The sequence below is a fragment of the Astatotilapia calliptera genome, chromosome 15, assembly GCF_900246225.1.
Source record: "Astatotilapia calliptera chromosome 15, fAstCal1.2, whole genome shotgun sequence".
NCBI classification, from domain to species: domain Eukaryota; kingdom Metazoa; phylum Chordata; class Actinopteri; order Cichliformes; family Cichlidae; genus Astatotilapia; species Astatotilapia calliptera.
Window position 1 is genome coordinate 17,209,016 of NC_039316.1, and position 23,560 is coordinate 17,232,575.

The 23,560-nt window shown below is 39.5% G+C and overlaps 1 protein-coding gene across 2 annotated transcripts in view; it reads right to left on the minus strand.

Moving 5' to 3' along the window:
- Window positions 1-23,560, minus strand: part of trim67 (tripartite motif containing 67) — a 59,721-nt gene that overhangs the window by 27,559 nt on the left and 8,602 nt on the right. For both annotated transcript variants that reach the window (XM_026193986.1, XM_026193985.1), the window contains exons 2-3: window positions 7,864-7,959; window positions 3,365-3,487 (exon numbers count right to left, since the gene is read on the minus strand). In XM_026193986.1, the coding sequence (XP_026049771.1) occupies window positions 3,365-3,487; window positions 7,864-7,959 (219 nt within the window). The remainder of the gene's footprint in view (window positions 1-3,364; window positions 3,488-7,863; window positions 7,960-23,560) is intronic.

Below are 23,560 nucleotides of genomic sequence, written 5' to 3' on the forward strand. Positions count from 1 at the left end.
TCAGAGAGTTAATTAGGTGCAGTTGTGGTAATTAGTCGTCTTTTATTTGATGGTTTATGAGATCAGTTAATTATTCACCTGTCATCTGTTGTCTGAGTTGAAATATGAAGACCATGACAATTTAGGAAATTTCTAAATATTTTCTTGCATTTTATCCGTTTAGTAAGTTTTCTTATCTCACATGAAATATCCATGTATTTGTATTTGATGTCACGTCACTCCCTTTTTTCTTTGTTTTTCTCTTATTTGCACTCATACTGTACAAGTCTACTAAAGGTGCAACTTAAAATATGCACATACTCAAATTATTTCCCAAGAGAAAATTTGTTTTTCAAATCACGTTGCCGAACCGTCGCTTTTATCCTCCGTGCAAACAACATGAAGTACGAGGCGTGACGCTTGAGTAAATCTCAGATTTATTTCAATTGCTTTCTGTCCCGCTGAGACTTGCCGTCAACTCCCTCCCACATGCTCCTGCAGCCCCGGCTGATGGGCTTTTCCCGTATGTTCCTCATGAATCTGAAATGAATTTAAGGGTTCAGATATTGAAACACGGTAATTGAATGCACCTCATTGGAGGTACATCTCACAGCCTCTTCAGCAGACACTGAATCACATTTCATTTCAGGTTAGAGCAAAAATATTTTTATTGACATCTATTTTCAGTACACTTTAGACTAAATGTCAAGTATAAATTGAAACTCATAATGTAGAGAATAAAAAAAGCACTAAAATACTCATAAAACCTTCTTGGCTGTATACAAGAAATGAAATGCTCGTCATGCTTGCTATTGGGCTTTTTGTTTCTACTTGCGTTGAAGCTTTTTAATAGAATCTTACTTTTAATTTTGATTAAATGTGTTATTTAACATAAAATTCTTAAGGTACCTTCTCATTTAGCAGCAAACAAAGACAGCACTTAGCCTCTTACAATAATGGTCAGACTTAAAGATATTAATCAGCAGCACAAAAATGGCAGGTTTGATTTTTTTTAAAGGCTTCTGACTGTAACAACTATAACATTATAGCCCTCGAGTATTTGAGTGTGAGAACATCTAGTCTATATTCCTTTACAGGTTTTTATTTGATGATGGAAAATCAAACAGGTCTCTTTATCCTGTAAAAAACAACAAAAAAAAGCTTAGTTACTGTTTGAGTATTTTGTGGGGTTTCTTTGTTTCCTGGTCAAATTTTTATTCTCTGCCTTCTAAACCTCTCTTACACAATAATCACAATGAGATTTGTGTGATCCTCTCAACTCTACACTCAACTCACATGTTTATTCTCAATCTTTCACTATCACCCTTTTCCTTGCATTCAACTCAGTTTTGCAACTAAACTAATCCACAGCTTCGAGATTTCGGCCCTCATGTTTTCGTCACAACACGATCTATTTAGAAATGAAAATAAGAAAAGCAGGAAGAGAAAATGTTATGTCTACAACATGTAATATCCCAAGATCTGGAAACACAAATATTTCCAAAATATAAATTTTGACATTCTAATTGTACATTTTTTATAATCATAGTAGCATCAGCAAAAAATAAATAAAGACTGTAACAGCCTATTGCTTGTACTTAAACTGCAGTTATACACAGTATAATATTCTATATTTTCCTGCTGACAAATAAATAAAAACACAGTCTGTGTTCAACGCAACAGTAGATGTATGTATGCACTGCTTGTATCTGAGAAGTGGGTGTAATGTGAAAACCTACAAATAACGTGCAAAATGACACTTTAATATTTGACATGCCTTAATACCTAAATGACTCTGACTTCACACTATGGTGTTGTGAAATGTGAGCTGCTACTTTTTGGGCATGTGGGTGGAAGCTGTGAGACTGATACGAAGCTGCAATATATATACACATGCAGTCTCAAACTGAATGTGGCTTTCTGTGAGGTTGCATGAGTACCAGTCATACTCACAGGCCATCCAAAAAGTACTTTGGTCAGGTCGAAAGTACTTGTATCAGAAAGTATCTGTGTCTTTGCAATACTTGCATTGCATTAGTTGATTCTGAATTATTAACTTAGTACTCCAACCTCACATCCAACTATGACCAGATCTGGCTCCAAACAGCCAAAATGTAAAAGCAATAATGAATCAAGGCACCATAATGGCTGCATCGGTCTTTTGTAATTATGTTATATTCTGGCTTTGAGTGCCTAAGCACAGCCATAAAACCAGTATAATGCTGTAGCGAGTATCAAGCTTCACGATTCAATATTTTGGTGGAAAAACATTAAATGGAACACTGTGGAACTTTACAGAGACATTAAAGATATATTTTTCACTCTGTTAGTAAAAAACATTATTAGTTTGGCGTAAATTTCCTTAAAAGTATGTTTTGTTTTAAATCAGTTAAATGAATGTAATTTTAAGGAGAGGCAGTGCCGCAGACGCTTATCTATCCAACTGTAAAGTCAGTACTCTTCTCACCATGAAGAGGAGCCTCTAGTTAAACTGCTGTATCAGTTAATCAGCATTTATTGTAGTGAAGATTTTAACATTGCTTTATCAGCCGTCTACAACCAGCTATTCTTCTCTTATTCCAGCTTCCTTGCAGCCTGCGGCTCTTTGCCCTCTGGCTAAATCTTGATCCCCAGCCTCCAGATAATGACAACAGCTGTCCTTGGGGCTTCCATCCAAATACCCTCCACTCCTCCGTCTCCTCCTCTTCCTCACCCCTCCCCACCCAGCAGCCAGCCAGACGGTCAGTCGGTCGGCGGGCACGTTGAGGCTGGGCAGGCATCCATGTGATACATAAACTCAGGGTGGATTTACAGAGGCAAATCATGAAAAAAAAGACTAAGCTGCTAGAGAGAATTTATTCTGGTAGCGAGCTGAGACAGCAATTTCTCTCTGGTACTTAAATTCCTGAAAACATACTTTTTTTATAATCAACGTCTCGCTATTGATGAGGATCTTTGTGGGCGTGTGATTTTAAGCTAAAGTTAGATCAACAGTGGTGGGTTCACATCAGCTAATCTACTCATAACGGTGGGGCTGGTGATATCTAGATATGGACATAAAGGACTGGAAGAGGAAACGAGAGGCGCAGTGTGATTCACTGTTGCAGATTTGCTTGAAGAAAACTGATAAAGCACAAAGAGAAATTATTAGACAAGCAGACATCTAGATTTTAATGATTAAAACCCTGTTTTTAGCATACATATTTTGCCTTTTTTGAACATGTTAAATAAAAAATTTGGAGTCTTTTTGGGTTAGATTATGATTTCTCATATCCTCCCCACACCAGCTGTTTTAGGGTTAGGGGTTAGGGTTAATCTGCTGATTTATATCAGCAGTCGACTTTACTGAGAGGTGGGAGGAACAGCGATCATCAACCAAGCTTACCTTTAGTTTGTACTCCTTCTCCTTGGTAACTTTCGTGAGCAGTTTGGCTTTCTGTCTGGTCAGCGCCTCGATCAGAGAGTCACACTGAGCCACGAGGCAAGCTTCAAACTCCACTCCGTTCTCCTGAAGAAGAAAGACGAAAGCAACAGAAGCAGCACAGTCGTTATGAATTGATTAAAGAAAGTGAACAAGTAATATTAACTCATGAAACCACCATGTTTGGCTTCCCTGCCAAAATAAATCTACATTAAAGTGTTCTGAAGTGAGCATCGTTATGGGTTTGGATCACAAAAGCAAAGCACTGAGACGAAAATAGATCACTTGGCTTGTTTTTCTTCAATTAGCAGCACACTGTTTGTTACCCATTCATTTAGCCCACCACATTATGTTCTATTTTTGCTTCAGCTGCAAAACCACAAATAAATACAGCGTTAATTATTTCAATACACCGCACACAAAAGCAAGCCTTTCATCGTATTTACCATCCATTTGCACAACCATACTCGCCACCATTTTTCCCTCAAGATGCAACACATGAAATTGTGGTTTTGTGTTTCGATTTACTAATATTCCCTGACAGTTAGCAGCTTTGTCTTTGGGCCAGCAAACAGAATGCAATGATAGAGTATAAGCAGACATCTGCAGCTGAAAAGGCTTCATTGCATTACGCTTAAAATTCAAAAACGTTCTTCAGATGATCAAATTGCAAAAGGGTGGGAGAGGAGAGGAAACGCTCAGTGCATGATGGTTGTGTTAGGTTAGCGTTAGTTTATCTTCATATCAGAAGGACACAGAAGGCAGGGCGAGCACGAGAAAATCTGCAAATACAGCAGGGACTAAATCAAAAGCATTGTGAATACAGCACACATAGGCTGGTGGCTGTTTTGAACTTATTATGCAAATCCCTATTTGTGTAACAGTTAAAACAGTTGCATGTCAACATCATTCAAACACTGCTAATTGGAAAATCAAACATGTGTACAACTGTAATTTAGGACCCAAATTCATAATTACTCAGCTATAACTCCAAAGAAATCAAATTAGGTGAACACTAGACGCCAGAGGTTAAACGCAAAGGAGGGAAACTTGCAGCACACAGAGGATAAGAAACATTACAACGTGACGAAGATAAGACTGAGACTATTTAAAAACAGGGAGAGGACGAAGACACGTGCGAAAACAGTCAAGGCAGTCAGAAAAACAGGAAGTCAAAAATGAAGACACCAGAGAAAAAAACTGTTAAATTAAAACCGAAAAAAGCCCAGAGGAGAAACTCACAATAACACAATACAGATAAATGAATTTCAAAATATTAAACTTGGATATGTTGAGTGTTGTTCTTGTTGCTTTTGGCCATTCATTTCCAACAGACTGGAAACTTGTCAGCATATAATTTGAGATGTTTTGTAGCATTTAAGATGTTGATAATTAAGATCCTGTGTCATTTAGTTTTTCCTTCCAGTAGATATAAAAACAGGTTATAAATGAGGTAATGATCCAGAGGGGAGTTTTATCTCCCTACAAAGCCCACTTGATAATGAGATAAGGGTTCAGTAGTGATTTCCAGTCAAGGTTCCTCTGCTCAGTCACTGTTTAGAGCCCGAGGAGCACTGGAGATATTTCTCCTCAATCCTATATTCTACTTTCTCTTTGCCCACCTAGCTCTTTTTTTCCTTGTCTCAGACAGAGCAGAGTAAAGATAAGACTGCTTCTTTTTAAAGCTTAATCCTCTTCATTTTGTAATAAGACTCTTAATGCCCACTCGTGGTGCTGTAGGATATATCAGTGCAGACAGTGTGTAAAAACATGTGTGTGCTTTGTGTGCATGACTGGTAGACGCTGCTGGAGAGATCAGCTGCACGGTAATGCTGTCTAGAGGGAATGCTCACACAAATGCACGTATTTGGATGGTATGTTTTGTTTTTAGTTTATTGATTCTATGGATTTGCTTCTTTGCTGCTGAGTGTCGAGTCCAAATGTTGCTCTGTGAGCTTACTGTACATTACCAGGGAGTTCCCCAAAGCATGATCAATGCAGTCTTAAAACAACAGTAGTAATGTAGAGTAAATTTTGCAAACAATATCTACATGTGCAGAAATGAGCAGACGTGGATATCAGTTGTGGTGCAGTCTGATACAGCCAGACTTCTGTCTCATCATGCTTATGGAGAAACATCTAAACAAAGCATGGAAGCCCTGAAATAGCTTTTTAATAGGCAGTTTGAACATGTTTACCTCTAGAAACAGCAGATTTCAGTAAATTTCCTGAATAACTAAATACATAATCTATCACTGCACTCAGAAACTAAAAATAATTCAAAATGAGGTGCATTTAGAAGGTAGCTTTAAACTAAGGCACTAAGGGGCTCAAAGTATCCATGAAAATTTCCTCTACATCATTACGTAAGCACAAGCACCCTGAAGCCACTTCAGAGTCACTTACATCCCCAGTCTTCCTCATTCTGATGCTCAGTTTCAACCTCATCAGTTTAAGATGAGTTCTTGTCATGTGATTAGCTAGCTATATATTTGCATTAATGAGCAGTTCATCAGGTATGTCTAACAAAGTGGTCAGTGAGTGTCTATTTCATCATTAATGGTGGCTTAACAAGTCCAGCACATGCTTTTTAATCTAGTCGTTTGCTGTGACGACCCCTTCACCATCCAGAGATCTCTGCTGTGCTTTGTCACGCGAGTCCTGATCAGAGGGCGATGAGCTGCACGAGATGCACCCGAACCTGCTGCGCTCAGCTACAAAAGCTCCTTCGTTCCTGACAGCCACTCTCTGACACTCTCAGGGGAGGATACCCTCTGCATGAAACTGCACTAGCATGCATTTCGGTTTCTTTTGCTCTCCACAGACATCCACCCATCCAACATACTCTGTAGTGCTGACTTGCTAATAAAGATAAGTCTTACTAACTTACTAGTAAATAATTCCTACTTCCTTAAGGTCCAATTTTGTGTCTCCCATTTCTAGTCAAAGTCTTTGTTCAGTTTGCTTGCAGAGATTTATTATCCTGAGTTTTTTTTTTTTTTTTTTTTTAATGACATTATTTGCCACTTATGATGAAATCCCCAAATTCTGCACTAACAAGCTATTCTATTCTTAAATTCATCCAGGCTATCTTTATGGAGTCGTTAAATCTCTCAGAGATTCATTTTATGCAAACACAACAAAATGAGCTAATACCCAGATGTTTCCAGTGCCAAAGTCAGACATTGTGTATGCCTAATCACACACATGCAGCTGTTGCAGCACTACTTTACCCTATTTATGCATTTGCTCATGACACAGATCAGTCCTTCATTGGCCACAAAACATCACCTGCCAAACATAACGTTCTTGGAGAAACAGAATATCTTATTTTTCTGCTGGAAAAAGTTTCATTCCTCAGAGGAAGGGTAATAGCTGACAGTTCTGAGATTTTTCTGTTCTTACTTCCATACAAAACTTGAAAAAACAAAACAAAACATTGATTTATTCCTATTTCTCAAATGGTCTTGTTTTTGTAACCCCCCAAAAATAAAAATTTGCCTACCACTGATATTTAGATGTGAACAGATCCTTCCTTTTTGTTTTGCCGTTGCATTGCATTGTGAGATACAGTTGCTAATGTTATGGCCCAGTCATACTAGAGTAAAAGAAAGCTGGCAAACTCTTTGCAACTAAGAAAAATTGGTGGTTTCCCAGTGATTGCATTGATTCTTTTCACATTCAGCAAATGAGTGCAAGTAGTTGCAGTGGCCATTGCTCTCATTCGCTCATCCTCTGGGTAATCACTTGGTCATCTAGTTGCCCAGAGTTTGAGTGTGGAAACTTTTGATTACAAAGCACTGGTAAAGATTTGCAATAACTGACAAATGTAGATGGATTGGCAATGCATGGCAACCGATCGGTCGGTGTGCATCAGTTTATCAAAAGACGGGTTGAGATGATGTGAGCTTTGTGGCATGCCACGTTATTCTGCTGGAAGCAGCCATCAGAAGGGTACTTGCATGCTCAATAACAATATTCAGGGTAAGCTATGGTGTTTAAAGGGGTAATTAGGGGTCCAAAGTATGCTGCAAAAATATTTCCCACACCATTAGATCACCAGCAGCAACACAAACCATTGATACAGGGTAGTATAGATTCATATGTTGTGCATTCAGAGATCCCTTTTTGCATAGTTTGGTTGTAACAAGTAATTTGAGTTACTGTTCAAAGCTCGAAGAAGTTTCTTCTCTCAACCTCTGGGCAATCAGTTGGTCACTGTGAGTACTTATGGTCGGTTACTGAATGAAAAAAACATTCAGCATTGTACTAGGAAGTTGATACTAGAAGAAAGCTGATAGGTTTTTGTATCTTTTTGTGAAGAAAACTGCCCATCACTGATGTGACTATCATGCTATTAAGCCATCGTGACAAACCTTTGATCTATACTTGTACCTAAATTTACAGACTGGATTACTAACAGCATATCTTATGTAAAATTAAATGTAAAGGTGTGTTGTTACCTGTATCTGCTGGAGCATGTTTTTGAGTTGAACCAGGAACTCCTTGGCATCTTTAGCTTTGTCAGAGACGCCATTCAGCGCCTGGGAAATCTGACACTGCAGAGACAAACAGAGAAGGAAGATATAGAACGATTAAGATGCCTCAAAAGAAATGTGACCTTTTTACTGATGGTTAAAGACATTCACTGCTGTACCTCTCTCCTTACGATTTTAACCAAAAATTTCAAATTCAGATTCATCTATCAGTCGATGGATCAACTGAACACTCAGATTCATGATTATTTAGCTTACGGCTAGCTTAGGGTTTTAAAAATAAAAACTCAACTGGAACAAATAAAAATACACTTTCAGATATTTTCTCTGATGATTCTCACATTTTTAGAAACTTATAAAATGCTCTCAATTTCATTTTTTGGGATTCCAAGAGTGCATCTTTTATTTAATGATACTATGACTGCTTAACCCAGTCCAGCTGTTTAACTGCCACATCAGGATATTAGCTGAAAAAAAAAAAAACAGGAAAATAATAAAATAAAAAAACAGAAAATATTTATACAATCTGAGGAATATACCAGGAACCACTCAGGAACCAGTTCAGTATTTGTATGTGTATCAGTTGTTTGTAATTAAGAAAAAGCAGGACAAAGGAAATACACACTGTTAAACACACACACACACACACACACACCAAGCTGTGATGAATCTTCTCTGCTGTGGCTGCAGCCACGTGACCCACCTGCTTACTCCTTTTCTGGATGGTAGACTCATGAATGGACACACACACACACACACACACACACACACACACACACACACACACACACATGTGTGAGAGAGCTGGAAGGCAATATGAAGGGGGTAGTCTGTCATTTTTGTTACTTTCAGTCATAAATGACAGCTGTATTTGCTAACTCATGATGTATGCTGATTACATGCAAAGAAACTGCTTAACTGAAAATTCGCCTGCGTTTAAATAAATCGATTAGCTCAAGTACAGCTGCAGATATGACAGAAAAGTCTTTACAATCATCATTACTATATTATTTAAGTGCTACGGTTAAGTTTATACGGTGAACCAGCAGCTTTCAATTTATATGACTTGTGTAAACTCTTTGGCTTCCTTCCTTCCTTGAACCCAACCACTGATTTCTCTTTTTGGATGTTTTTATTTACTGACTGTTCATGTGTAAGACTACAGTGTTGGATGCCTACACTCAGATTTTCTCACATCAATAAAAACATGTTTAGGTTAATTTATGCAGTAGTTCCACATGATCTCACAATCAATGATCATGTAGGAGTATGGGTAATGTAAAATTATACAATTCTTTTTCACCGTCCACCCCTCTGCTGTGTGCGTGCTGCTTGGAGTCAGGAGGAGGGACGTGTGGAGGTTATGGTTCACAAATCATCCCAATGCTCTTGTGAAGCTCCTCGTTGCTCCTCACCAAGAGGCCATCTGGCCCAGCAAGCTGTCTGGCCTAAATGCTTGTGTGTGCGTGTTTGTAGATGTGTGTGTGTGTGTGTTTGCATGCCAAGATGCTAACAAGGGGATGACGGATGTGCCATATGAGTGCTGTCCTGGCACATCCCCTCCTCTTATTCGTCCCATCTGGTTCTTCATTCACTTTGACTTCAGCACTTCTGATCAGGTCAACATTCTGCTGATACGGCCATTTTCCGTACATGTGGATATCTTTTTATTCATCATTTCATTTTCTTACCCCCAAAATTAGTGGGTTAAAACAATTATGTGGAGCTGGAATGTATCCCGCCCTGCTTTGTCAGTAAGGAAGAAAGACACAAAGAAGGAACGGTACCAGGCCGGGCACAGATTTCTCTGTTAGTATTCCAGAAAAGATGTGGCCAAAAATGCAGCATGAAAAACAACAAAGAACTGAGACAGAAACAGAAACAGACAACTGCCACAAGTTAAAATAAATAAAGAAATCATTGTTCTAGCTGCAAACACAGGTTTGTCTTTTAAAACTGCCCAAAATGCTGAGGATGCTCAGACCAAAAGGAGCATTTTCCTTTGTCTTTAAAATGACTTGAATATATCAATAGTAATCAATCAAAAACAAGCAGACTGCGGGACGGAATGAATCAAATAGAAACAGAGACTCTTGATTGTATACAACTACACATATAACACACACAAAACAGGTTGACTAGCTTGTTTTTAAGATAAAAATTTACACCTCCTCCCAGCCATCCATCAATCCATCCTGCATAGCATCAGCGTATTATTTCTTTCCTCCCCTATAAACAAAGTTTTTTATGTTTGAAACGGAAACTGTCTCAAACATAAAATGAAGAACATTCTAAAATCCAGTGTTTTCTCAACCCATCAGCATCAGCCCTGACATCCTTCCTTTTCCCTCGATCGCCACTACGGTCTCTGCAGAGTGCTGTCACAAAAAAAATCCAACTATGAATCAGAAAAAACTGCATGCACAAAGGACAGACTCGGAAAATACGTAATCTGTCAACATATGACCATTTTAGTTACTGGATGCAAGATGTTTCTGTGCTGCTTTTGGGTTTCTAATGTGATTACGCAACTAGGATCTGTATTCCAGACTAGTTGTGATATGCAGATATGTAAACTCAAGAAATTCAAATAGGAAAAATGTTCAGATTTCAGCAGATCTAAATAAAGAACACAATTAATACATTGGTGGTCAAAGGTCAGAGAGATCTAATGAATAATGAATAAATGACATTTTAGGAGAGAAGGCCTTTACATGTGATGATAATGGAAAACTGTTCCTGTAGAAATGAATTCATATTGTTGCATTCATTCATGAAAAAAGAAGTACTTGCTTGAGGCCTCTATCAAAAGACCTCGACAGACAAACCCTGGGTGTAAATTGTAAGTGAAGCTCATTTACACTGAGCTCTTCCAGTCATATTGACTTCTCAAAGCATCAGTCAGATATTCGATGTGTTATGCGGACATTGGAAATATGTGAAACAGTGAAGCCACCTTTACTTCTTTATTCCTTCATTAGATTTCAGGTCATATATACTTTGTTTAGTAGTTTTTTTCCTTTACAGTAAACAAGCACATATTGTAGTGAATCTGTCTGCTATGTTTTGTTTGTCTATATTCTCAACTCTCTGTTGTTGCTCTTTGCTCTTATAATGACAAATTTTCTTTTTCTATTGTTTAACATATCACATAGAAATTTTGTAACTGCTAAACTTAACTAAGCTATTGTTTTATTAAATTATCAGGAATTCAGCTGGACACAAGTGTTTTTCTTAGACCAACAAACCAATTTCCTGATATTTATGAGGCGCCTCTTCCCATCGAGGCTGAATATTCTGTCATCACAGTGCACTGGTCTAAATTTGGCTACAGTCATGATGCATCAACCAACAGTAGACTCCAGTAAAACTGGAGTCTCAGAGTTGGAATGTGACAAGTTTGCCCTGCAGGAAAAGGACTTAGTGACTCAGGGAAGAGATTTGGAACAAAAAAGAAATATAGAAACTCATTTTGGAAATGAAAAATGAGAGATGAGGATTAGATTTTATCTCAGCAAGGATCAACACACCTTCAGAGAAGGACTCTACATCCAGAAATCCAATTTCTTCCCTCTGTTGTTTCTTTTGTTCTCCTCCTCTTGACCTTTTTCATCCTTTATGAGTCCTCCAAATGGAAATGTCATTTTTCTTTTTCTCGCTGTCAGCACCCCTCAGCTCTGCTCTCAGAGACAAGTGCTATTATCTCATTATCTTATTATAGGAGCAATGCAGGACCATTCATTTGGTCCGTGACATTCAGAGAAACCAGTGACATTCATGGGGGTGCAGCTGTGTTGGTTTACAGAGAGGTTTCAGCTCAGGATGCAGGGGAAGAGGCATGTTAAATGGAGAAGAACTGCTTAAGAAGCAGCCGGTAACTGCAGAACGTGTGGAAAACTGGAAAAATATTTGAATGTTACAGGGGAAAAAATCCAACCTGGATCTGTGAGTGTAGATATGCTCCACTACAACCAATGTGGGGACACATGAGCCAAGTTTTTCTGTGTAAACAAGATATCTGGGTCAAGACTTCCCGTTTCAGCTGCCAGGCTTTGTTTACAAATGTAGATATATTTATATATATATATATGTATAATTTTGAAAGCAATACCCATTAGTTCTGAGACTGCATTTCAGCACGTCCTCTTTTCCTGTCTGCTCAAATGTGACTGGACAATCTTGTACTTTGCTTTTGCAAAGTATTCACATGCAAACATATGTTTATATAAATCAAGTATCACAGGCTTGTTCTCCTCGTATCCAGCTATACCTGGTGTATAGTAGCTTTGCATGACTCACAGATCCAAGCTGGACGTGGGTGCAGTCCCTCGGTGCAGCTCAGCCTTAAAGAGAAATCTCTTTTGAATGGCTCACCAACATATTTGGAAATATAACCAAATTCTCTGTCTTTGAAATCACACAGATCCAGGGGTATAAAAACTTGACAGATAATACTATAAAATACAGTAACTTTTGACCAAACTTGTACAGGTGATTAACGGTTAAAACTTTAAGTGAAACTGCATGATTTATTCTGTCTGCAAAGATTTCTTCTATCAGATGTGACCAGATCGATTTTTCTAAGTGAAACTCATCTACACTTTGGTCACAGCTGCAAAGACCTCAGGTGAAAGTTTCACGAGCAGACGTGCAGAGACAGCCGATAAATGCAGAAGAAGTTTGAGAGTTTTTCATTTATCCAAACTCTGGTGAAGTTAAGTCAGGTCAGTTTGCCCCAGTGGCTTGAATGTAAAGATACATACAGAGATAATCACAAGCTGGTTTACAAGACTGGTGTTGATTGTTTTTATCCTCATTCTTTGGTTGAATCTCTACCAATGCAAAATAAAATAAAAATCCCAGAATTGAATTAGACATTATGTTTGTGGTGCTTGTTTCTTTAATGCTTTTAAATTTTGTTAATGCTATAGAGACTGCAGTGTTGAGAGAATACACAGGAGAACAATAGGCAGCTCTTAGGCATTTGGCTGTCAGCCGGGGGAATGCTTGATTACGGGGATGACCTTGGCAAAATGACACCCATGGGACATTGAGCAGAGAGAGAGGAGGGCCTGAACCTCCCCTTTTATTTCCCCACCTCCCATTTTATTTCTTCTCATTTGCATTTATAAGCCTTTATATCCTCCTCAATTTCTGTTTTCACTTCCACATGATCATAAATCCTTCAGTAGAGGTTCTAACATTGGGCCACATTTTTAAACTTTAGACAGTTTTCATGCCCATAAAAAGTATATCCTTGAGTGGATCAACACCACACATTTATGCATGCTGCAGCTGAATTCATGCTGACAAATCAAATCGCATCCTCTTCACTAAAAGCTTTGCTATCTTATGCTCAAAATTTAGTGAAAGAGGTCTCCGGCTTTCTCTTTTCATGTAGAAACACAGCATCACTGCATCTTGAATTAAACATCGGGACTGGTCAATGCACTGCCCTGGTCTTTGGAGATCCCTTGCATAAAGAAAGGAAAAAGTTGCACAGATACCATGTGAAGCGGAGGAGGCAGACTGCGGGGTGAGATTGTCTGCAACCAAGAGCCAGTTCCTGATATATTACAGAAGAAGCAGCCGCCTCCACTCTGAACGTCACAGCTCACACACACTGCTCTGTGCTGGGTGTCACTCATTTACACCACATGGATGAGTAAAAATATTTTTCTGTAGTTTTATATTTGTCTGACACACAAACCACCCACATTATTGCACTTTTATGAGAGTAAAATTCAGTTTAGAGCACCGGACTTTCAGTTGGATTAAAGCAAGCACAGGGGTAGCAGAAGACTTTAGAGGGATGTAGGTTTCTCATCAACAAGATTACCTTTAACAAGGTAAGCCAAACTTTCTTTCATTGCATGGCTGCACCAAGCTAAAAACTGCTGTTCCACATTAATTGGTCTTTCAATCAACTACAAGCTGTGACGAGTGGAAGGAGAAGCACTTTAACAGCAGAGTGAGTTTTGATGTTTCTGCCACTGCCGCTCGTGAGAAGACTGCATCTTACTGCCAAAGACTTCTACCAGCCGTGGATTTTGTCGCTTTTATTTTGACGCCACTGACTCTTGTTTTGTATTTTCTGTCATCAGCTGAAGTTGCTTTCTCTGTTCCTGTGACCCGTTTATTTTGAAGTCCATCAGTAGTGCATTTCTTCTCTTCTGGATTTTCCACACCACCACACTTGATCTACCCATTTTCTTCTCAACTGCCTTTTTTTGTTTTCCCTTCTCACTGTGGAGCTATTTTCCTGTCACACTCAGTTCTCTTTATTTTGTTTCCCTTCAGGCTCCAGTTGTGCCCTTTTTTGTGTGTGTGAACAAACAGTCCAAAAGGAAATACCTCGACACATGACGTATAGAACACTTTTCTACGCCTATCAGTTAGTAAGAAATGTTGGTTTCTTTTATTTCACAATCCTCTTTTGAGCACTAATCTGTTTCGCATTCCTCTAACATACTGTTGGAAGGAACTGTTAATGTTTGCTAAAAAATGAGTTTAAATAGGACGTGACAAAAAACCTCTAGTGGCCATTTGGGGCCAAAAAGCAAGTGAATCCCTGTAGACTACCATGTTAGCAGAAATAAACATCTTTACAGCCTTCTACACAAAGCAGTTTTGCTCTGATGCTAATTTCCACCTTTAAAAACACTGGAAACACTTTTTATATATTAGCATAGTAGCATGGCCACTTTGAGTGACAGTTGGTGAGTGCAGCTGCTGTTCAGCATCACCTGCACTTATTTGAGTCTCTAACTGTACCTTTTGACTCTGTCTGCGTTATTTTGTATTTTTAAATACAACTATCTTAAAGCATATGCATTCCTGCACATTGAGACACATTAACAGCTGTTCACGAAAGCTGTCTGTTTGCAACAGAGCTCCTCTAACTCCACCCCCTCATCCAAATGCTACCAGTACTTACTTAGCACTTAGTTCCTCCTACACCAAGTGGCACATCGGGCAGATCTCCAGCAATGTCAGTCAGTGGCAACTGCTTGAGCTTCGTCCCAGGCAATGTCGACGGTTCTCAGATCCTTCATAAACGTTCAACGCCATGTAATCTTTGGTTGGCCTTGCTTTCGCTTGCCAGTGCATGGGAGCCATGTAATGGCGATCTTGGCCGGGCGATAAGGGGGTAGACGTAAAATATGGCCCGCAAAGTGGAAGCTACTTTCTGCAACAACATTGGCTAAAGGGCGGGTGCCTGCTCTTCGTAAGACCTCTTTGTTCATTATTCGGTCCCGGGAGGAAATTCTAAGGATTCGCTACAGGCCGCGTTGTTGAAGCATGTTCAGGTGTTGAGTAATTGCATTTGTTGAACGGCAGGCTTCACTAGCGTATAGTGCAGTTGGAATGACGATAGAGTTCAATAGTTTGATCTTGACCCTAATATTCAGGGAGATCGAGTTCCAAATTGTTTGGAGACATCGGACGACACCGGCCGCCTTCCCTACTCTGACGTCGACATCTTAGTCACAGATCAAGTCATTGAGATGATGCTGCCAAGATATATGAAATTCTCCACCTCTTCAGCATGTTGTTGGTTGATCATGACAGGAATGCGGACACATGCGTAGCCAACTCGGAGTACCTTGGTCGCTGATTCTTAATCCGACTTTCGTCGCCTCCCTCTGCAGGGCTCAACTCTTTGAGGTCTTCCTGAGTCGAGCCCAGCAGGGCAATGTCATCCGCGAAGATCAAGTCGGTGAGATTACGTGCTTCGTGCCAGCGGACACCAATGCCAGCTTGGTCAACTGATTGTCACATAATGAAGTCAGTTACCAACAGGAAGAGGAAAGGGGATAGCAAGCATCCCTGTCAGACGCCAGTATTGATCTCAAAGAAATCCATGCAGCCGTCATCCATCCGGACGCAGCAGCGGGAGTTGGAGACCACGAAAGGCATCTGCAAACTGCTGAGGGACTCCATAGTGGCGTAGGATAGCCCATAGAGTCGGCCGGTGGACACTGTCAAAAGCCTTCTTGAAGTCAATGAAATTAATAGAAATCTTCCTTTGGTATTCCAATGTTTGTTCAACGATCATGCGGAGGGTGAAGATTTGCTCGACACACGACCGGCCACTCTGAAAGCCAACCTGCTCTTCTCGCAATCGTTCATCCACTGCACGTTGTAGCCGATTCAAAAGAACGAGGCAAAGCACTTTCCCAGGTACCGACAGCAGCGTGATGCCCTGCCAGTTGTTACAGTCATCCAAATCGCCTTTCTTTGGAAGTTTGATGAGGAAGCCTTTTTTCCAATCATCGGGTACATGCGACGTTGACCAGCAGGCGTCTTGTAAGGTGCAGGTTCCAACTGGGGTCCGTCATGCTTCAGCATGCTACCAGTAAAAACAATAAAAGCGAGAGTGTCCACAAGTGGTACATGCAATCTACCATTTAAAGCTTGCAAAACATTTAGGAAACTGTACAACACACGTGCAATTGGTGGCAACAAAGATATTGAATATGTATGTAGATATATGTAGACATGAGCGGCAGTTACAACTACATTCATTTACTGTTGCTACCACATAAACCAATACAGTATTAAACGGCAGCCTAAAAAATTCTTATTTGCAAATCCACATTTTAATTTGAATAACTGCGTTGCCAAGCAATTTCCATTAACCCTTCACACACAGTTTGGTGGTGTAAAGACCTCTGCTACAGCTGAACAATAAATCTACCCTTCCCTTAGTCTCGTCACCCAGCTGTGTTGCAGTATTAGTAGCTCACATCTGGTGGAGGTCAAAACCAATCTCTTTTCTCCCCTTCTTACTCTCACCCACTATCACCCAGCCTCCCAATCCTCTCCTGCTCTACTACACAGCCATTTAAAGGCTAATACTCTACAGTAAACAGCTACACAGCTGCTGCTATACATCAACACTTCAAGCATGAGCCAAACACTAAATGTCAAAGGCACGGTAAGCTTTAGCCTGGACAAAAAAAACATCTAAATGTGAGGAAAGACAATTACTAAAGATGTAAGCAGCTTTATGTTTGTTTAGTTACTTATGGTATGTAAGAATTGTATTTGTGCTGCTGAAAAATTAAACAAAATGTATTATTGAAACTAACAATGCTTTCAACATTTACGGAAAACTGAACATATTAGATGTGTTCATGCTCAAGTTCTGACACTGACATCTGACACTGCAAAATGGTCAGATGAGTTTCAGCTGAGTGTCATTTAAATATGTTATTGTACCGAGGGAAGCCTAAAGCTGTTGTTTGCTGCCAGCACAGACAGTAAACAACATATAACTGCACTCGATGTTTACATGTTCATGCACCAGTCACTGTTCACTGTGGTTCAACAGAAGTTAATTATGCACCTAATGCATTTATGGTAATTTAGACCAAAGTGGTTGAGTGAGGGCTGTTATACAGATGTGTCGCAGATGTGCAATAGCTGCTGAGCAAGCGTAGCGCAGCAGATGTGCTCTGTGCAGAGCAGAAACTACTGTTTAAACTGCTAGATGAGGGCTTTTAATCATCTATGTTCGAAACATAAATATTCAAGGTTCAGTAAATGTGGTCTAGAACAGCCTGATTCATCTCAGTCAGTCAGCTCCTATTACATATTCACAACCTTTTCACAGAGTCTGCCTGTTCTTTCTAAACATAGAATACATGATGTATATGTCAGTGAAAGGCTCAAGGTTATCTTCCACTTCACACTTTTCTTTATCCACTTCTGCTTTCAGTCCATCATGAAACCTCTCTGTTTGCCACCCAACCACAGCACCACACTCCCAAGAGAAATGGAGTCCTCCCCAGAGGTCTCTGATGAACCACATCAGGGATCAGTGGCTACAGCCAGTACTGCTGGCTTTGTTTTATCACCCTGAGTTTTCCTCATGGGCTTAGCTTCTGAGGAAAGAGTACAGAGCCAATAAAAAATGGTGCAGTGCAAAGAACGGCCCCTGTTATCAATTATTGATCAGGGCATATTCCATATTAATAAATGCAAACGGTAGGTAGATTGCTGAGGGCGTAATTTTTGTAAAATGGGTGGAAATTAGGTTTGTTGGGGATAATAACTCTATTAAGGATCATCATGGGATGTACTGTACAGTTTTGTGTGTGAACACTCTGCTACAGAAGAATCATGCAAATGGATGTATGCATGCTGGTGTACACAGATAAGACTCTTCTATGGGCATAAAATCTCTGTCTAATTTATAGCATGTCTTAATGAATGAACATACACTTGTAACCATAGTAACAATGCTCCTTGTTCTACTATAGGATGTCCCCACTTTCCTCAGAAGTCTGGCATCAGCACTCGCTCTGATACCAAAAATAGATTTTTCTCTCACACACACACACACACACACACACACACACACACACACACACACACACACACACACACACACACACACACACACACACACACACACACAGTGCCTGCTGTGTTAAGGCCAAAGGAGAGGATGTGTTGTAAAGTGTGCATTAACCTACATTTATTGTACAAGTCCTGCAGCACAGCCCTAAGTTACTGTGCCATGGTTCGTGTGCGGACTTTGTCCTCGTGACATTGTTGGGACAGAAATCTTCTCACATAGTCATATTATTGAGACTGAGCTCGCACGAAAGGGATAAACACGCAGTCCCCATGATGTTAACTGTTTATTTCAGACTAGGTTTTAGAGTTACAGATTAGATTAAACATCTTATATCCTCCTAAAGCTTTGCACTCAAGTAATATCTTATAATATTCCCAGATATTGTCTGGGAATATTATAACTGCAGTCATTTTAGCTTTTTTTGATAATCTTAGATTAACTAAATAAATACATGTCAACGCTTTGAGTTCCATCAAAAAGAAAAATGTTTTCCACCAGATTTATCTACATGCTCATTTTAATGAGCTCTATAAGTTAAGAATCCATCAAGGTTAACTCAGGCAGACTTGACATGTTTAAATGTAAAATTACACTGAACAGATATGGACAGAAACACAGTGCAAAGATGAGAAAAAATTCTGATAAATGAGTGGTAGGTTTTATTGAGATTCCTCTTCAAATGGTTCTCTGGGTAAGGCTAAACTTATCATTTTAGGCGTTACTATAAATCACTGCAATGTCCTGATATGTACTGTACTACAAGTGTGTGTGTATGTGTGTGTTAGTGCTGTTGAGCCTGAGGTAAGAGACAAGCAGATCTGACCTGTCATGGTCGGCGAGCTGCCATCGCGAATGAGGTTAGTCAGACACGGCCAGTCGGCACAGATCTGTGCTCACTCTCATTGAATTATCTCATCAGCATCTCCAACAGAAGAAAGCAATTCTTTCTGCTGCCTAAACTAAACTCTTGTAACTGAGCCTGAGACACTGATTCAGATTTATAAGGTGTGTTAAACATTAGACACTCAGTGTCACATTAAGAAAAGCTCTGTCATTTTGTAAAGTGGCAGCGTGTGAGGTTAGCAGCTTTTTCTTACACCCAGGACTAATAGGTTTAACACCTAGCATCATCCTTAAAATCCATACACATTTTTTAAACTTTATTTTAGCTTAGATGTTTAATGAAATTACCTACTGACTCTCTACCTCATTTAGAAAATTTAGGGCTTCTTGTATCGTTTTATTTTAGTTTAGGTTTGAAGCATTTTTTCTAAGAAGTCATCAGCACTAAAAAGGAAATTTATTAGATATTAGTTTAACAAAATGTGATAACGTCCTTTCTCTGTTGGCATCAGTCATGGCAAAAAGAGTCTCCCCTCTATGGTCTCTCACTTATAAATGAATAGTGTATCAGAAAGGTAACTGAAATTGAAACTCTGTTATAGCTCAAATGTCCTCCAACTGTATCATTATAAGAGATCTAGTGTGCGCTCTCATACTAATCCCTACAGTTTTTATGAGTGGTGTATAATATGCTTGCTTTTAAGATCTTGCAAACATTCAGTAAGTGCAGTACAACTATAAATGCAGAGAGTGAAAAGCCCCACAAAATACGACATATGTTACAATAAACAGGCAGCCGGCATCTCTGACAGCGACGTGCTTGTCAAAATGTTTTGTCAGCATCCTGGCAGACGGAAAACAAGCGAGATAAAGTGTTTACTGCCAGTTATTAAATGATGTAACATGAGAGTAACTGAGAATTCTGATGAGAGGAGGAAAATCAGGGTATAAACTGGAGATGCTTTTAAAATCTGCTCTTGAATGTTAATGATTGATGCCCGTAGATAATCTGTAATAACACATATAAATGCAACAACACAATATGCTTTTATTCTTTCCTAGTGACTCATTTCTGAACTGTGTCACAATTCTGAAGTTATTCAGTCTGAAGCTTCTCAATATTAAACCAGGCACTGATGAGGTTTCCAGATGCGAGGGTCATCACAAACTCCCACCGACACAAACACGAGTCAGTTATATTCTCAGATATTATGCTGATGTATGGATGATGCAGCAGACCTGCAATGTAATACAACATATTGCAGATGTTCCAGAGGAGAAAGTGTTTGTGGTTGCACAGACCAACTGTTTGCATTGTCAATCATGGTGATATCAGTGGTGTTACTACAGCAGAATAAATCTACATCATCATTTGCAGTTGGCCACGCACCCACTGCTCCTCTGATTTTGTCACTACACACTGTGTAATGCTAAAGTACAATTTTAAGCAGCTTTAAGATCTCCAGTGCCTATTTGTGCTTACTTACAGTTGGCATATGCACCACCAGCCTCAGAAAAGCCAAAGAGTAAAACTACAAAAGCAAAAAAGGTCTAAAAAGCATTCTGAAAATAAGCTTAGCAGCTGGAAGCCAAACAAACCACCAAACATTTGGCAGTGGTTCAGATCTCACCCCCTTGGTCAGGAATTAGCAGTAGAAGTGAAAAATGTTCCACTTTCATTTTTTTTAATGTTTCTGCTGACATTTTTTATTTCTTTTGATGTGTCTTAAATTCTGGCTTTTGGAAACCTTTCAAACTTCCCCCATCACACTGGCACTGTCCATACTTTCTTCACTTTGCGGGAAAATAAGACAGTAAGTCTAGCAAACAATGATCTCCTCAATCATTTCAGGCTAGAGAGAAAATTCAAATGATTCCTGAAAGATAAGAGTTCTAATGTTTAATTTTGTATCCAATTCACTAAATAAGTCCAGGTGGCCTGTACTTGAGTGATAAGGGGTTAATAAAAGCTGCAGAGATGGGATAAAGCAGAGATGTTCATCATGTTAGTACCCTTCATTAATGCAGTCAGGGTAATGCAACTTTATGCAAGTGTTATGACTCTCTTCCATTTCACTTAGATAGGGACTTCTACTGGCTGAATGTATGTATAACTAACATGGCTGCCAAGTGGAAGGACTTGATCAGATCTAGAGTTTAGATTTGTAGACTTTATTACTCAAACAACAATATCAAAAATCATCTAAAAGAATAAACATTTGATTAAGGTTACTGTGCAGCTGTTTCCCCACCAACCCTTTTTAGCTGCTTACTGTACGTTACCTGAACCTGAAGCTGAACATCCTTATAACAAAAGAAAGATTTGAGGAGGCACAGACTGGTCCACTCTCTTCTCATCACAAATGGAGACAGGGTAGAATCTGTCTCCACCTTCAGGTTTCTGGGCACCCACATCTCCACCAGTCTCACCGGGACCCACAACACCAACATCCTGGTAAAGAGGTCCAGGATCCTGGATCAGAAGCTGCTGCTGGCATTCAACTTCTCCTCAGTGGAGAGTTTACTCTCCTACAGCCTGGGTGTTTGGTACACAGGGGCCACAACTGAGAACAGTTCCTGTCCACTGTCTCAGGAAAACCAGGGACATCTCAGGTGACCCCTCGCACCCGTCCACCACCGTTTGACCCGCCTCTGCTCGGCGTCGCAGGTCAATCAGGTCCCACACCTCCAGACTCACTAACAGCTTCTTCCCCTGGGCCACTCGGACTGTCAAACACTGTCCCCCCACACCCTACCCCTGCCCACCCACCTCACCAATCTAAGCCATGGTCTGAGTAACCCTCATAACTCCGGCCACTCATACACAGACTCTATTCAGACCGAGTCTTTTCTTTGCACAACTTCCAGCTTGTTCTCTAATGTGTGCCTTTCTCTTGATTGCATATATTTCTCCTGTTTGCTATTTATTGCTGTCTAGTCTACTATTCATAGTTTATTCCGGTACAGTTGGTGTGGAACACCCACAATTTTGTTGTACATGTACAATGAGAATAAAGGTCTATTCTAGTCTAGTCTAGTCATGCTTTTAAAACTAAATAAAACAATCTTGACTGGTCCGTTGATCCATCCATCCACCCCGACATCCCTCTGTTGAGGGCTTTGCTGCTCTAGAGCAGTCACCTTACTTCCTCTTTTGCTCCCTGCAACAATTATTGGGTAAAAGGTTTTTTTTATTTATGAACATGAATGTCAGATGCTTGAGAGAACAGATTCTGTTCTCATCAACTGCTACTTAAAAACAGTCATTTGTTCATGAATCAGCCAGCACTTATTCTTTTTTTAACCTTAAAAATGGAAGTTGCAATCACTGAAAAACGTTTTGGTGAATAATGTGTTCAGAACAGCTTTTCTATTTTTAATACGATTTAAAAAGCTAAAGGTTTAAATCCATGTGTGTGAAGGCAGCGGTTTGATAAAATTGGGCTGTAAACAATAACAACAACTTAAGACCGAACGCTTTTTTTTTCTGACACATTCAGCAGATGATGACAGAAACATACATTTTAATGAAATTAATGCAGTGCAAAAACATAATCTTAAAAATGTAAAGCAGCATAATTGCAAACAGTATAACTGACTAAACAATAACAGAATACTGTTTCACCTTCTAAAGCTTCACACTTGAGATCTAAAAGGTTTTAAACAAGTCCCAGTAGCATGCCATTTAAAATAAAAATCCAGTGAACTGTAAGGGGAGGCAGATTTTTTTAACTGCTCACAATGCCAAGGGAGCGATGAAATCTCAGTTGTACATAAAGAGCCCACATCAATTACACCGATATTTTCCAAGAGACTCCCTGTGCATTGAAGAAGACATCTTAACATCTCAAGAACAATGAAGTTATTGTGATAAGAACTTCCTTGCCAGCATAGAGAAAGAAGCAAGCCCACACTAGAGGAAAAATGCAGCTACAGATGAGGCAGACAAGCAAAATACCATTTTGTTTAAGTACCTGACAGACACACTAATCCATACAGTCGTTTTGTAATTTCTAAAAGACAGTAAAAGATGGCAGACTGTCCAGACTGCAGCTGATAAGCTGGGAATGCTGCGAAGCAACAATCAAACACTGAAAAGCAAACTATATGATTTACAGTGTAAATCCAACTCTTTGCAACCCTGTCTCTACTAAATTATTATATCTAACCTTTCTGCACATGCAGAGCATGCACTAACATGGGCAGTTTATCCAAATGTTAAGTCTATACAACCATGTACTGCTTGTATAGACTACTTGTGTCCTGCTTCATACATGGATATATCCAACCATAACTGAGGAAAGACAATACTGTAGATTTGTGCTTTGGAGCAATCACCTAGCAAAATGCTGAGGTTGGCAAGATTGCAAATTACATAGATCTAATTAGTAATATCTCTTATAAATCCAGTATAAATGCTGAGAGGCATCTTTTAATGAATGCATCGTGTAG